The 16,635-nt window shown below is 55.0% G+C and overlaps 1 protein-coding gene across 3 annotated transcripts in view; it reads right to left on the bottom strand.

Annotated features, from left to right (window-relative positions):
• The window catches only part of LRRK1 (leucine rich repeat kinase 1), a 53,620-nt gene that overhangs the window by 25,519 nt on the left and 11,466 nt on the right, over positions 1 to 16,635 (bottom strand). For all 3 annotated transcript variants that reach the window (XM_059678304.1, XM_059678303.1, XM_059678302.1), the window contains exons 4-15: positions 16,392 to 16,563; positions 15,336 to 15,515; positions 14,564 to 14,712; positions 10,601 to 10,827; positions 10,004 to 10,131; positions 9,748 to 9,911; positions 7,583 to 7,720; positions 6,846 to 6,958; positions 5,764 to 5,840; positions 2,371 to 2,500; positions 1,852 to 1,964; positions 293 to 507 (exon numbers count right to left, since the gene is read on the bottom strand). In XM_059678304.1, the coding sequence (XP_059534287.1) occupies positions 293 to 507; positions 1,852 to 1,964; positions 2,371 to 2,500; positions 5,764 to 5,840; positions 6,846 to 6,958; positions 7,583 to 7,720; positions 9,748 to 9,911; positions 10,004 to 10,131; positions 10,601 to 10,827; positions 14,564 to 14,712; positions 15,336 to 15,515; positions 16,392 to 16,563 (1,806 nt within the window). The remainder of the gene's footprint in view (positions 1 to 292; positions 508 to 1,851; positions 1,965 to 2,370; positions 2,501 to 5,763; positions 5,841 to 6,845; positions 6,959 to 7,582; positions 7,721 to 9,747; positions 9,912 to 10,003; positions 10,132 to 10,600; positions 10,828 to 14,563; positions 14,713 to 15,335; positions 15,516 to 16,391; positions 16,564 to 16,635) is intronic.

The raw sequence follows: 16,635 nt of genomic DNA, 5'->3' as shown, positions 1-16,635 counted from the left end.
CCCAGTGCGGGGCGTGCAGGAGGCAGCCGATCCATGGTTCTCTCTCATCGTGGACGTTTCTCTCTCTCTCTCTCCCTTCCTCTCTGACATCAATAAAAATATATTAAAAAAGAAAGAAATTCGCTGCCCTCGGCCGGAGCTGGGTGGAAACAGCACCCGGGGGCAGGCCCTGCCCATGTCCTGGGCCTCAGACCCAGGCTGGGGGCCTCCCGGGCTCTCTGCGGAGGAGGGAGGGGTGGCCGGGGAAGCTGCCTTCCTCCCTCGGGGCCTCTGCACCCAGACCGTCCCTGACCTTCGCTCTGGCGCCCGCCGGCCGCTGCAGCTCCCACTTGGTGGTCCGGATGGTGGCCTCGCCGTGCGCCGGCTGGGGGGCGCGCCCCGTCTGCAGGATCTCCAGCAGCGTGGACTTGCCCTGGCGCGGGGGCCCCACCACGATCATCTTCATCAGCCTGCACTTCTCCGCCTTCCGCAGCTGGGCGCGCAGGTAGGACAGCATGGCCTTGGGGCCTGGGCACAGAGCACAGGGCAGGGTGGCTCAGTGGGTAGGGCGCCAGCCTTTGAGCAGAAGGGTCCCTGGTTTGATGCCCAGTCAAGGGCACGGACTCCGGTTGCAGGATCGATCCCCAGCCCACCCCCGGTTGGGGGCCTGTGCGGGAGGGAGGCAACCCATCGGTGTGTCTCTCTCACGTCGATATTTCTCTCTCTTTCTGTCCCTCCCTTCCCTTCCACTCTCTCCAATAATCAATGGCAGCCCTAGCCCAGTGGTCAGCAAACTCCTTAGTCAACAGAGCCAAATACCAACAGTACAACGATCGAAATTTCTTTTGAGAGCCACATTTTTTAAACTGCAACTATATAGGTAGGTACGTTGTTATTAACTTAATTAGGGTCCTCCTCAGCCGGCCTTTGCTAAAAACGTCCTCCATCTGATGGAGGTACGTGCGCTGAGGTCGACCCCTTCCCACTCTCCCATCCACACGCGTCTTGTGTACTTGTTTCGTCTGCCTCCTCTCCGAAAACCGACTTCTGCGCGTGGGCCGAGAAGTTTCAATCGCACTGTATGCGCGCGCCCGCACGTGGTATTTTGTGGAAGAGCCACACTCAAGGGGCCAAAGAGCCGCATGTGGCTCGCGAGCCGCGGTTTGCCGACCACTGCCCTAGCCGGTTTGGCTCAGTGGCTAGAGCAGCCGTGGGCAAACTACGGCCCGCGGGCCGGATCCGGCCCGTTTGAAATGAATAAAACTAAAAAAAAAAAAAAAGACCGTACCCTTTTATGTCATGATGTTTACTTTGAATTTATATGAGTTCACACAAACACTCCATCCATGCTTTTGTTCCGGCCCTCCGGTCCAGTTTAAGAACCCACTGTGGCCCTCGAGTCAAAACGTTTGCCCACCCCTGGCTAGACCGTCGGACCCTACGTCTAACGCTAACCCTATCCTCCCGCACGCCCCCTCCTGGGGATCGAGCCCACAACCCGGGCGTGTGCCCTTGACCGGGAATCGAACCGTGACCTCCAGGCTCATAGGTCGATGCTCAACCACGGAGCCACACTGTCTGGGCCTGACTTCTATTAATTTTTTGAAAGTGTTACAGATGTCCCTTTTGTTGTTGTTATTGTGTTTTTTTCCCTATTCACCCCCTCCTCCCTGTACCCGACCCCCCCCTCAAGCCTTGGCCACATTCTTGCCCGTGTCTGTGGGCCATGCATGTATGCATGTAAGTTCCCCGTTAATCTCTCCCCCCCGCCTCCCCGCACCCTCCCCTCCCCTCTGACTCTGAGGTTCCGCAGGCTGTTCCATGGGCTCCATCTATGTCTCTGGATCTACTCTGTTTCGTCGGTTTATTTACCTTCTTTCCTGATCTCCGCGGGCACGTTGCTGATGTTCAGGTCTTCGATGTCCAACTGCCAGAGGTTGCCCAGCTGCCCCAGCTCGGGAGGGAGCTCTCTCAGGCCTGGATTGCTGAGGACAGGACACGCACACGCACACGCACATGCAGCAGCTGGTCAGCCTCAGAGGCCCGCAGGGGCCACGGAGAGCCTGCACCCCGAGCCCAACATCGTGGGTCCCTAGTTTGAGCATCCCACTGAAACCCTCATCCCAAAGCTGTCCTCCCTGGAAAGGCGGGGGGGTGGGAAGGGCAGCTGCTGGCTCAACCACTGGGCCACGCTGGCCAGGTAGTTCTTCTCTTTATAACTGAGCAGAGTAGCCGTGGCGGCCGCATTGCATCCCTCCCCCCTGCGTCCCCTCCCGCTCGTCCTTGACTAAGCCCCATCCCTGAACGCCCCCTCCCAGACTCCTGGCCGTGTCTGCAGGTGGATGATGGACGGACGGACAGACACTCTGCCTCCCCGGGCCGCGCACGTACTTTCCCAGGTAGAGTTCCGACAGGCTCCTCAGCAGGCACACCGAGGGGGGCACGGCGTCCAGGTGGTTGTCGTTCAGGCAGAGGACCTCCAGGGACTCGCTGAGAAAGGCCGGGAAGTCCAGCGGGCACGCTGCGGAGACACGGGAGAGCGGGGGGCGCGTCTGAGACGGACCCGGGACCATCCCGGCCCGGGGGGCCACGTGGGCGTGAACCGGCCCCCCCTCCGAGTACGACACTCCTGCCACCGGCTGAGGGATGCTAATCCTAGCGTGTCGCCCACCGGGTGGCCTTGGAGATGCGGCCAAGATGGGGGAACAAGGCCCTGGCCGGTGTGGCTCAGTGGATAGAGCCTCAGCCCCGGACTAAAGGGTCCCAGGTTCGATTCCCGGTCAGGGCACGTGCCCGGGTTGCAGGCTCCATCCCCAGTAGGGGGCGTGCAGGAGGCAGCCGATCCATGATTCTCGTCATTGATGTTTCTCTCTCTCCCCCTCTCCCTTCCTCTCTGAAAGCAATAAAAATACATTTATCACCAAACAAACAAACAAAAACCCCACAAGCCAACTCTCTCGCATTGAAGCGATTTCATTCATCCGGGTAATGACGCGATCAGCATGACGGTCACATCCGACCTGTGTCTTCGGGGCCCCGAGTGTGCGAGTGGAGAGAACCTGGCTCCCGGCCTGGAAACCCACACTGATGGGAGTCAGCGGGCTGGGTTCCGGCAGAATCTCTGAAGCGCCTTTCCCTCCCTCCTGGGGCGGAGGGAGGGAGGGGGGACGGGGGGGGGGGCCCTGCTCCGGAGGGTCCCTTTCAGCTCAGCGTTTCCAAGCTGAAGCCGCTGCCCAAAGCCCTGCTGCCTGGGTCTCTGCCAGACCAGCGAGAGGGAGAAGCCAGACGCTCTTGTTGCGCTGAAAGGATGCCCCCTTGCCCTCATCTCAGCACCCCCCTCCCCATCCGCCCCCCAACTCTGGCTTTTCCCACACACGGAGCTGCAGAGTCAGTGGGAACAGGGTAACTGGCATCTGAGACTGCTCTGGGGGAGACGATAGCGGAATATCCAAACCGGTGACCGGAAAGCCGCCTGGTTAGCGACAGTGTTGAATGGGGCGCCGTGCAGCGCCCCCTATGGGAACAAGCACGCAACTGACGTAGAGATGGCTTGGTACGGGACTTCCCTGTTGCATACGAAAATGTGCAAAAAGCCTTTTTTTTTAAAGGTAATCTTTTTTTTTTTTATTGATTTTTTACAGAGAGGAAGGGAGAGGGATAGAGAGTTAGAAACATCGATGGGAGAGAAGCATCGATCAGCTGCCTCCTGCACACCCCCTACTGGGGATGTGCCTGCAACCCAGGTACATGCCCTTGACCGGAATCGAACCTGAGACCCTTCAGTCCCCAGGCTGACGCTCTATCCACTGAGCCAAACCGGTTAGGGCAAGCCTTTTTTTTTTTTTTAATTAGAAAGCATGATCGCCCTGGAGCTGGTTTGGCTCACTGGACACAGCGTCGACCCACAGAATGAAGGGTCCTGGGTTCGATTCCAGCCAAGGACATGTACTTCGGTTGCAGGCTCAATCCCTGGCCCTGGCTGGGGTGTGTGGGGGAGGCAACCAGTGGATGTGTCTCTCTCACATCGATGTTTCTCTCTCTCTCTGTCTCCCCCGCCTTCTCCTCTCTCTAAAAATCAATGGAAAAATGTCCTCAAGTGAGGATTAACAAAAAACCCAAACCCTTCCTTTTTCTTTTCTTCAATGAAAAAGAATGACCAACGTTAGCCTGCCCTCACTTACCCCGAAGACCATCATGAAGAGGAAAGGCTGTGGCTCAGGGGTTGAGCGTCGACCTATGAACCAGGAGGTCACGGTTCGATTCCCGGTCAGGGCACGTGCCCGGGTTGCGGGCTCGATCCCCAGTAGGGGGCGTGCAGGAGGCAGCCGATCCATGATTCCCTCTCATCTCATCATTGATGTTTCTCTCTCTCTCTCCCTCTCCTTTCCTCTCTGAAATCAATAAAATTGTATATGTGTGTATATATTTTTAAAAAGTCTCTTTTTTTTTCCAATGAAAAAGAATGATCACCCTCAACCTGCCCTCCTTCACCCCGAAGACCCTCACGAAGAGGAAAGGCTGGCTTTCTCCGCGGGAAACGCATCTGAGCGTCGGCCGGGGCGCCTTCCAACGTTACCGTTTCGCCCTGGTGTTTACGAAGCCTCTTTGAGGAACGGACGGGTGGAGAAGGACCTGCGCTCCAGACGGAGGCGGCACCTGCCCCGGATCGCCCGGCCCGGCCCGGCTGGGCGGGAGCACGGCTCGCGGCGTTTATGAACGGCAAGGATTTATCCCTAAGTTATTTATGACTCCGGCGTCTGCAGGTTACGGGAAAAGCGGCCGTTCCAAATTATTTTTGGACGAGGCCGCTGCACAAATAGGACTGCTTGAGCGTGCGTGAATTCACTTGGAATTTTACTATCCTTCTGCAAACAAGTTATCTTTTATGGCTCATTCCTTCCCCGAGGCCCAACAGCCCGAGAGCATAACAGCACTGAGGGAAGAGGTGTGCCATGCGCTGCTTCTTTTTTTTTAACTTTGTTAACCCTCAGCCGAGGATATTTTTCCATTGATTTTTAGGGAGAGCGGAAGGAAGGGGGAGAGGGGGAGAGAGAGAGAGACACATCGCTGTGAGAGAGACACATCAACTGGTTGGCTCCCGCACACGCCCCAACCAGGTTAAGCCTGCAGCCGAGGCACGTGCCCTTGACCAAAATCGAACCCGGGACCCTTCAGTCCACAGGCTAATGTTCTATCCACTGAGCCACACCGGCTAGGGTGGCCTCTTTCTGTTCACCCCGATGAGGGCCTCAACTTTCCAGATGTTTCCATCCCCCTCTCCCTCTCCCTTCCTCTCTTTGTAATCAATAAAAACATATATATTTTTTTTAAAAAAACAAGGCTGGCGTACCTACATACACTCCGCCCCCCACCGTATGCCTCCCCACCTCGCCTCACAGAAGAGAATGAACAAGAACTGGTTTTCCTAGAAATAGTCCCCCCTGAACGGGCCTTGTCGTGTGACCAGCACTAACATTCTAGCGAAACCGTTCTGTCTCTGATGAGTTCGGGGGGAAAGGACCCTAACTCCCTGTGGAATGCCAGCCCAGCGGGGTGACCTAGGGGACCGAGGGTGACCGTGTTTGCGTGTAGATTCCACAAGATCCCACAGGGTGGCTGTACGAATGTCACAGTGGCCCGGCCGGCGTGGCCCAGTGGCTGAGCGTCGACCCACGGAACCAGGAGGTCACGGTTCGATTCCCGGTCAGGGCGCATGCCCGGGTTGCGGGAGAAAGCAGGGTACCGCCCGCCCAGCATCCTCATCACCAGTACGGACACACACACCTGTCTCAGTCCCTGACCGCTGGCGCCCCCTGGTGGTGAAGAAGGAAATGCGCTTTGTTTTCAGTCCATCTTCATTTCTGTGGGGAGGAGAAGGAAAAAAAAAGAGTCAAGATTTGAGGAAAGCAGGACAAAGACCTTACTATTGGGGCCGGGACTGTATAATACCCGAGCCTGCAGAGAGAAGGGAGAGAATTCCACCGAGATTCCTGTGCCCCCAGCCTGCGAAGGACGCCGGTTGTGTGCACGTTCGAGTCTTTGGGGAAAGAAACGGCTGGAGAAGGCGACCTAAGGCCGGCCTGACTCCGGGTTTCCGGTTCCCGGCTTTTCCACTGCAGGCAGGTGTGAGCGGGGCGGGCCCGGCGGGAATGCCCGCTCCAGCGGATGCCACTTTGAGGAAAGTGGATCTCACCACGTCTACTGGGGTGTACGTTCTGCTGAGTTTCCGTATATTTTCAAAACTACGTATTTATTTATTTTAAAACGTGTCGGGCATATGCCCGACCAGGAATCAAACCGGCGGGTGACCTCCTGGTTCCTAGGTCAACGCTCAACCACTGAGCGGCACCAGCTGGGAGATTTTCAGCTTTTTATTCAGTCTCTTTCACATCAATGTTCCTCTCTCTCTCCTCCTCCTCTCTCTAAAAATCATCCTATATACATATTGCTTAGCAATGGGCAAAACCGTTAAAAAAAGTTTTTTTCTTTATTCATTTTATTTCTTGGTTTATTTTAAAATATGTTTTTATTGATTTCAGAGAGAGGAAGGAAGATGGGGAGAGAGAGAGAGAGAAATATCGATGATGAGAGAGAATCATGGATCGTCTGCCTCCTGCACGCCCCCCACTGGGGACTGAGCCCGCAACCCGGGCATGTGCCCTGACCGGGAATTGAACCGTGACCTCCTGGTTCATAGGTCGACGCTCAACCCCTGAGCCCTTCCAGGCGGGCAAATGTCCGCTGTTTAAGCCCCCAGCCTGGGTCGCTTCGTGATGGCCACTAACCAAGGAAGAGAGACCCACCCTGAGGGGCTGCTGGGCGGGGTCACATGGGACTCAGAACCTGTGGGACGGAGACTCGCTTACTTGCCAAAGTGGTTTCTGGAGAGATCCAGGGTCTTCAGCTGCGTGCAGGTCCACTTCTCCGGAGGGGGCACGGCCACCAGCTGGTTGCCCTGCAACTTCAGGGACGCCAGGGCCTGGGGCAGAGAGGGAGGGAGTTAACGGCGCCGTTACCCGCCAAAGGGAGCCCGGCCGGCCTGGCTCAGTGGTTGAGCGACAACCTAAGAACCAGGAGGTCACGCTGGATCCCCCATCAGAGCACACGCCCGGGTTGTACCCCTGATCCCCAGCAGGGGGCGTGCAGGAGGCTGACGATCCATGATTCTCTCTCCTCATTGATGTTTCGCTCTCTCTCTCTCTCCCTTCTTCTCTGAAATCAATAAACATATATATCTTTTTTTAAAATGCTAAAGGGAGGGAGAGCCGACGAGAGAAGTCAGTTTCCCGGCCAAGGGCAGCCATAGGTCATGACCGATGTACCTTGACCGAGATTCCATAGTGTGGGTTCGAGAGTTGTCTTAGGATGCAGGAAATTAGCCCGGCCAGGGATCGAGCCCGCAACCCGGGCCTGTGCCCTGACCGGGAATCGAACCGTGACCTCCTGGTTCGTAAGTCGATGCTCAACCCACTGAGCCACACCAGCCAGGGGACAGGGGTTTAACTTTCCTTCACCCCTTGTGCCTCGGAACCACGGGAGAAGCGAACGGGGTGGTTTTCCCACAGACGCTGCGAGGGAGGCAGGGAGGGGCGCGGGGACTCACGTCGAGCTGGAAGAGGCCCAGGGGGACGTCTCTGAGTGCGTTTTCCGAGAAATCCACGTCTCTCAGGTGGTTTTTCCAGAACACGGCCATTCTGTCCGGCAGGCACTCCAGGGCATTCTGGGATGCTTTGCAGCATTTCTAGCCATTTGCCGAGAAGGAGAAAGACATGAATTAGCTATTTTTCCCCCCATGGATTTTTAGAGAGAATGGGAAGTGGGAAGGATGAAAGAGAGAGCGAGAGAGACATTGATGTGAGAGAGACACATCGATTGGTTGCCTCCCCCACCCACCCAGACTGGGGCTGGGGATCGAACCTGCAACCCAGGCACGTGACCTTGACCGGGAAACGCACATAACGACCCATGGGCGCACGGGCCATTGCTCTAACCACTGCACCACACCGGCCCGGGCTGAATTTGCTTTGTAAACATGACGTTGCCGATGAGAAAGACTTTCCAAATTTGATTAAAAAAAAAAAAATCAGACCTCTAGCCCTAGCCGGTTTAGCTCAGTGGACAGAGCGTTGGCCTGCTGAGAGAAGGGTCCCGGGTTTGATTCCCGGTCAAGGGCACGTACTTCCACTGCAGGTTCGATCCCCGGCCCTGGTTGGGGCACGTGCGGGAGGCAACCAATCGATGTGCCTCTCTCACATGGATGTTTCTCTCTCTGTGTCTCTCCCTCCCTCCCTTCCACCCTCTCTAAAAATCAGTGGAAAAACAGCCTCGGGTGAGGATTAACAACAAAATAGCAACAAGACCGCTCGCTGCACCATGGCTCCGTGACAAATAGGACTCAGTTCACTAAGAGGCTACACACTGTGGTTGGTTCGTTTTCCCGTCCTGGCTCCAAGGAAGGGACGGAGACGGGGTGGAGGGGGGCGGGGGGGGGGAGGGGGCGGGGGGGGGTGAGGGGGACTCCTAGCCCTTCTCCTCCCGCCCAGAACATCTGGCCCATTGTCCGTGGAGATAATGGGGCCATTCAGGCCGGCGCTCTGGAGAGCAGCCGGATTCCCACACGCAGATGTTTGCACTGGAAACGCCGGCGCTGCTGACGGCGAGTTTCCTGGCTCTGAACCCACAGCGAGAAGAGACTCTCTCTGCCGTTCCGTCCGCCCCAACGAGCAAACTTCCCAAGAAACAGAAACACCATCTCGTTGGCGGTGCGACGCAGGCGGATTCTTTCCTCTTTATTATTATTTTTTTTGTTTTGTTAATCAATGTCTTCCATTGATTTTTAGGGAGAGCGGGAGGGCCTGTCCGGTGTGGCTCAGTGGTTGAGCGCCGACCGATGAACCAGGAGGTCGGGTTGTAGGCTCCCTCCCCAGTAGGGGGCGTGCAGGAGGCAGCCGATCCATGATTCTCTCTCATCATTGCTGTTTCTATCTCTCTCTCCCTCTCCTTTCCTCTCTGAAATCAATAAAAATGTATTTTAAAAAAAAAAGAGTGGAAGGAAAAGAGGGAGGAGGAGAGAAACATCGACGTGAGAGAGAGACATCCATTGGTTGCCTCCTGCCCACGCCCCAGTCAGGGCCAGGGATGAACCTGCAACCCAGGTATGTGCCCTGGACTGGGAATCGAACCCGTGACCCTTTGGTGGGAGGGCTGATACTCTAACCACTTAGCAACACTGGCCAGGGCTCTGCTTCATTCTTAGTTTAGAGCCGTCTGAAAGGAACCGAGCCCCCCTTTCTTGGGCAGAAGCCATCCTGTGCCCCATGTGCACGCTGTAACCATGGAAACGTCTGTGGGTCTGACGGTGCAAATCTCAAGCCCAGAGCCACATGGTCTGGCTTTCTGGTGAGCTACCTGCCTCAGATATTCAGTTGCTGGATGCTGAGTGACATGTCTTTCTTTTCTTTACTTTTTTTTTTTAAACCTATTTTTTTTTTTTTATTGATTTCAGAGAGGAAGGGAGAGGGAGAGAGAGATAGAAACATCCGTGATGAGAGAGAATCATGGATCAGCTGCCTCTTGCACGCCCCACACTGGAAGTTGAGCCTGCAACACAGGCCTGTGCCCTGACCGGGAATCGAACCGGTGACCTCCTGGTTCCTAGATCGACGCTCAACCACGGAGCCACGCCGGCCGGGCCTGAGTGACATTCCTGGTAAGTGACACTCGTAGGCAGCGCACTGAGCCCTCTGGGAATTCCGGTCTGAGACTCACCAACGGGCAGGCCCAGGCATCTGGGAACACCTTCAGCTTATTTCTGGAGACATTCAGGCAGTGGAGTGACTTGAAAGAATGAAGAAACGTCGCCGGGAGCTCGGTCAGTTTATTATCAGAAACATCCAGCTCCTGCAGCTTCCGCAAACCAATCCAGTTGGTGGCTAGACGGGGGAGGGAAAGGGTGCCTTGGTCAAAAGATCCTCACCAGGAAGGAGACGACCCATCAGGTCAGGTTGCGGAGGGCAGGACATACCACTCTCTTCCTCAAACAATTTCTCTAAGTAGTTTTTCGAAGCCGTCAGCTTTTGCAGCTTCGAGAGGTGCAAGAACCCCGGCGGGAGGTGGGCCAGCTTGTTGCTGGAAATGTCGACTTCCAGGAGCCTGAGGAAGGGAGAAGGAAGTGAAGGCATCAGAAGGAAGAGGGAAACCGGTCCTGCAGACACGGAGGCCGCCCTTTCTCTTTCCGCGTGCACGAGGCTAAAGGAGCGTGTGCGTTCGAAATGTAGCAAGAGGCCAGCTGGTGTGGCTCAGTGGTTGAGCGTCGACCTAGGAACCAGGAGGTCACGGTTCGATTCCCGGTCAGGGCACATGCCCGGGTTGCAGGCTTGATCCCCAGTGGGGGGCGTGCAGGAGGCAGCCGATCCATGATTCTCTCTCATCACTGATGTTTCTCTCTCTCTCTCCCTCTCCCTTCCTCTCTGAAATCAATAAAAAATATTTAAAGAAAACCCCAAAACACACACACAGCCAGGGACCACAGGCAGCAGAGGCTGGTGCCAACAACTGGGGTGCAGACTCCACCCTCCCCTGGCTCACGCCCCCCCGCGCCACGGCCACAAGGGAGGCCCACCTGGAGCAGATGATTTCGTCGGAGGACTGCACGCCCGGCAGCTCGCCCAGGTGGTTGTCCGAGAGGTTCAGCTTCCGCAGGTGGATGAGCCCCCAGGGGACGACGGACGGGAGGGAGGCCAGGCAGTTGGCCGACAGGTCCAGCTCCGTGATCTGGCAGGAGATGTCGATGAGCCAGTCGAGGTCCACCCAGGGCAGCTTGAGGTGGGCCCACTTCACACGGAGAGGCTGGGCGGGTCAGAGAGTTAGACAGACAGACGTCAGCACTCCCCAGACGGGACTGTGCCACCCGCGGGCTGACGGCGGGGTGAGGAGACCCCCGTCAATGGCCATGAGTTTGCGGCTCAAAATCGGCGGCGGTGACGCACTTCCCGCTCTGGCCACGAGGTGGCGCTGCGTGTCTTGTCTGCAACTCCTGAGCCAAGTCATCAGATTCCCAACCCCCGCCAGCGCTTACGCCAGCGGTTCTCAACCTGTGGGTCGCGACCCCTTTGGCGGTCAAACGACCCTTTCACAGGGGTCGCCTAAGACCATCCTGCAGATCAGATATTTACAGGACGATTCATCACAGTAGCAACATGACAGTGATGAAGTAGCCACGGAAATAATTTTATGGTTGGGTCACAGCAGGAGGAACTGTATTTAAAGGGCCGGAAGGTTGAGAACCACTGTCTTACACCCTCTCAAAGCTACAAACCAGGAGGTCCCGGTTCGATTCCCGGTCAGGGCACAGGCCTGGGTTGCGGGCTCGATCCCCAGTGTGGGGCGTGCAGGAGGCAGCGGATCCATCGATGATTCTCTCTCATCAAGGATGTTTCTACCCCTCTCTCCCTCTCCCGTCCTCTCTGCCATCAATGAAAACCTATTAAAAAACACACACGCTAAAAACCTCAGCGGACAGTGGAGATCCACGGGGGTTTCCCTGCAGTCCCCTGTCTGCTGTCCGAGGAAGGTTCTAGAAGCCTGAGAACCAGGCGATGCAAGGCACGGAGACATGCAGGAGGGCTCTGGGCTCCACCGGCCTGTCTCCACAGAGGCAGCACGATGACATTAAAAAAATACCAACTCGCCTTGGCCAGTGTGGCCCACTGGATAGAGCGTCGGACTGTGCACGGAAGGGCTGCAGGTTCAATTCCCGGTTATAAGGACATGTACCTGGGTTGCAGGTACGGTTGGAGCGTGTGAGGGAGGCAACGAACAGAAGTGTCGCTCTCGCATCTCTCTCTCTCTCTCCCCACCTTCCCTCCCTTCCACTCTCTCTAAAAAGAATCAGAAAAAAAAAAACATGCCTTGGCTCGTGTGGCTCAGTGGATAGAGCGCCAGCCCTCACACTGAGCGGTGGCAGGTTTGATTCCCCATCGAGGGCATGTCCCTGGGTTGCAGGTTCGATGCTTGGCCCCGGTGGGGCGTGTGAAGGAGGCAACCAATTGTTGTGTCTCTCTCACATGGGTGTCTCGCTCTCTCCTCATTCCCCTCCACTCTCTCTAAAAATCAAGGGGAAAAAAATACCCTTGAGTGAGGATAACACACACACACACACACACACACACACACTCAAGAACGAGACAACTACTTCAGCAAGGTCACTGTCAGTGAAGTCAAGGGCGTTTCCCGGCCTTGTACATACCTGGCAGCAAAGCACCCTTATCATGCCTTGCCCTCGCCTGACATTCCGAACCCCAAATGCCGGCTCCACCCCCACTGGGCACCTGGAGGGGCAGGAACACTGACCTCTGGCTCCTGACTCATCGCTGGACCCTGTGAACGGACCCTCCCTTCCGCCGGCCGCTCAGAAGGACTGTGCCCTCCCAGGTTCGAGACCCGGGCAGCCGGACACCCCCCCTGCAAGGTGCTCGCCTTTTGAAAGTCGCTTGAATAATAAGAAAAAAGTCCCAGGTGCTCTGGGGAAGCCCAGCGAGCCCTGCTGACTCCCGCTGCTCTGCGGTTTCATTTTCTCTTCGGAGTCTACGCTGAAGGGCCAAGGAGAAGGGAAGCCACGTCGTCTCTCTGTGTCTTATCGCAGATATACACTGGGCGGCCAGATTATGATGACCACCCCATCAGTAGAATGAAGTGAATTAATTATGCAAATAATAATAATAATAATAATAAAGCCTGGAGAGTATTTGCTTAGGAAGTTTTCAATAGTCAGTGTTTTTGGAGGGTGTCAATGAAGTACTGATGGGGTGGTCATCATAATCTGGCCACTCAGTGTAGATGCCAACTACTTCTTTCTTGAAAATATATATTTTTTTATTGATTTCAGAGAGGAAGGGAGAGGGAGAGAGAGAGATAGAAACACATCCGTGATGAGAGAGAATCATGGATCGGCTGCCTCCTGCACACCCCCTACTGGGGATCGAGCCCGCAACCCGGGCATGTGTCCTTGACCGGCAATCGAACCGAGACCGCCTGGTTCATAGGTAGATGCTCAACCACTGAGCCACACTGGCCGGGCTAAATGTCACCCTTAACAATACGAGTTCTAATGAAACTTCCTGAATAAGACGGAAAGTTCCCAAAGTCGTTTTGTCGAACTCACGTGGCCTTATGCAACGTCTCATAAAAACAACACAAAACTGTAGACCCGTTCAGCGAACCGTTACCGATGCAAAAAAAATTGTCAATAAAATATCAGTGGGTCCAGTTCAACAGCAAAAAAGCCAATTAGCATTTATTACAGAAATTAGAGAGCCAACATCCATCACCCTCATTCATTCCATGAACAAACAAAGCAGAAAACCTCCAGAAATATAGAAATGGGGTTTGACATCATTCAGCAAACTTTTCCTAATAAAAGCTCTGAGCAAACAGAAATAACATGGAAACTACCTGCATATAACAATAGTCTATTTTCCAGAAAATCTATAGCAAACGCCCCTAACTTGCAGCAGACAAGACCTTTAAAATCAGGAACAAGACAGACAGATCTACCATCACCATGATTCCACTTTCAAAATGTCTAGTTATTCACAGTAAGACATCAACTCAAAAAAGTTGTATAAATATTAGAGGAGACAAACCTGTTTGCAATTTGCAGATGACTTGATCCGATACCTATAAAACCCCCAGGAACTCTTCTAAAAACTACTAGATTCAATAAGAGAAGTCCGGCCGGTGTGGCTCAATGGTTGAGCGTCAACCTATGAACCAGGAGGTCACGGTTTGAATCCCAATTAGGGCACATGCCTGGGTTGTGGGCTCAATCCCCAGTAGGGGGCGTGCAGGAGGCAGCTGATCAATGAATCTCATCACTGATATTTCTGTATCTCTCCCACTCCCTTCCTCTCTGAAATGAATAAACATAAATTATTTTTAAAAAGCAACCAACCAAACAAACTAAAGAACTTCTCTCCAGACCAGTACCATCAGGTCGGTCGGAAAAGGGGATAATAAAGAATTATATATTTCCATGCAAATAGCACCTAAATAAAGAAGACACAAATGAGCAACACAGGCCTGGGGCCTTCATGGAGAAAACGACACAATGTCACTGAAGGACAGAAATGAGCATCGATCCAGTCGCCGCGAAAAATGTGCAAAACGGAAGAACAAATATGTATATAGTAGCAGTCAAGACAGTGTTGAGAAAAATCAAATAGCAAATAGAAAACTCGCATTAACAGACTAAGAGGCCAGGAGACCAGTACTGAGACCTCATGAGCCACACAGGTACATCTTGGGGGAAAGCGACGATGGTGACATTTCAATTCACAGGGACAAGAAAGCTTCATTGAACAAATTCTGCTGGAATAACTGCCCATCTATCTAGAACAGAGAGCCAGATCGGCCGCCTCCTGCACGCCCCCTACTGGGGATCGAGCTTGTAACCCAGGCATGTGCCCTGACCGGGAATGGAACCGCGACCTCCTGGTTCATAGGTCGATGCTCAACCACTGAGCCACACCGGCCGGGCTCTCTCCCGTCTTCTCTCTCGGCTTATCCACGGGCAGGGACTACTCACCACTTTCCCTGGACAGCTGCTGGGCAGGGCACTGGCCTCGATGAAGTATCTCCGGAGCAGGTGTTTGCTGGGCTCGGGGCTGTCCAGCAAGATGTAGGAGCAGAAGAAAGCGCCGTGGCGAAGCAGGAAGATGGCGATGTCTTCATTCCCTGGGGGGCAGACGTGGGACCCTCAGGGCGTCTCAGACGTTGCCCCCATCCTGAACAACCACACGTGGCCAGGAGGGGGCGCTGAGGCACACCGCCAGGTAAAAGGAAACATGTTCAACTTGTGCTGGTTCAGGTCTCTGTGACCTCCCGGATCCACCGGTCAGGGTGAATGTGTCTGGGACTCTGCCCTTTGCAGGATCGCCTGCAATGGTGCCACTGGCCACAGCCGGTCGCTGTCCTTGAAACCCCCTTGACCGGGGGACACTGGGCAGGAATAAGGGAGGATGCAGACATTCGGTGGCTCAGTGGTTGAGCATCGACCTATGAACCAGGAGGTCACCGGTTCGATGCCCGGGTTGTACGCTCGATCCCCAGAAGGGGGCGTGCAGGGGGCAGCTGATCAGTGATTCTCTCTCCTCATTGATGTTTCTCTCCCTCTCCCTCTCCCTTCTTATCTGAAATCCATAAAAACATGTTCAACAAACAAACCAACGAAAAACCAAATAGCAGGAGTTGCCACGTCTCCACGCAGGTAACTGACCGGTGGGGGTAAGGATGGAGACACTGTCTCATATCTCAGAACCATGCCAGTTCCCAGGGGCAGGGCTGAGCGGGGGACTCACCCGCCTTGATGGCCGCGTACAGGGGTAAGCGCACGATGACAGGGAACTCGTTCTTCCTGACCGCGTAGCTCTCGGGGTCGGCCCCGTACGTCAGGACCAGGAGTCTCACCAGCCCCAGGTGGCCTCGCTGACAAGCCAGGGCCAGCATCCAGTTCAGTAGCCGCTGGAGGCTGCAGGGACCTGGCGGGAGACAGAAGGGCAGAGGGACAGTGGCCCCAAATGGCACTGGTGGCCCCTACGCTGACCGCCCCCCTGGATCATCAATGAAACCCAGCTGTCCTGTTTCCAGATGGAATTCGCTTCTGCCCAGTTTGATCGCGTTTTTCTGGAACAGTCCCTCTGAATCTGCGTATTATGACAAACCCACCTGCTCATCCCATAATGCCAAGGGAGGGAAGGCAGCATTCAGAACATGAGATACTGTGACGGGCTGGTGTTGCTCAGTGGTTGAGCGTCGGACCCAAGTGTGGGGCCCTTGCAAGCAAAGGGCCCCGTGTGGCACCATTACTGCACATCCTCGAAGCCTGCTCTACACCCCCCAAAAATATCCTCATTTTCAATGACCACTGGTAAGGCAATGCCTCAGCCTATAATTGCAGCGATGCCTGCACTTGTACGGTATTGCAGATCCGAGGCCACCATGGGAAATTAAAGGAGACCAGAGCACCCTGAGTCTCCCAGAAGAAAAAAATCACTTGCTACTAAAAAAGCAACATCACACAGCACATCCAAAACATGGAACAGGATTCAGTGATGAAAAGGACTTTGGTGAGTCGTAATGTTATCAATATAGGCTCAGCCGTTGGAACAAATGTAGCACATTCACGTGAAATGTAAACCAGAGGGGAATCGGTGGGGGGAGCGGGCCATGGGAATTCTCAATCGGATTTTATAAAAAGGCACATAGACGCCCACAGTGTGAGCGCCGGAGCTCAGCATGGGTAAAGGTGAGAAGAAATAAGCCTTCTGGGGTGCAGCCCCCGCCCCATGCCTGTCTGATTCCTAAAGAAGGGGGGCCCCTGAGGGGCGGGGAAGAGCGCGCGTCCTGGGACTTACCTCGGAAAGACTCGAGCAATTCCTGCACGACCTCCGTGTGCCCGAAGTGCGCCGCCACCACTGCGGGGTTGTCGTCCGCGGGCTCGGTGGGCAGCTCCACCTGCCTCTCGGTGAGAAGATAGCGGACGGTCTCCAGGTCCCCGTAGGCCGCTGCGATGCTCAGGAGCTGGCCCTGGACAAAGCAAACAGCAAGAGGGCCCCGGGGAGGCCAGCGCTGTGGGAAATCGCCGAGAGAATCGCCTCT

This window comes from Myotis daubentonii, chromosome 21, assembly GCF_963259705.1.
Source record: "Myotis daubentonii chromosome 21, mMyoDau2.1, whole genome shotgun sequence".
NCBI lineage: Eukaryota > Metazoa > Chordata > Mammalia > Chiroptera > Vespertilionidae > Myotis > Myotis daubentonii.
The sequence above is the reverse complement of the archived record's forward strand: the minus strand, read 5'-3'. Positions and strand labels throughout refer to the sequence as shown.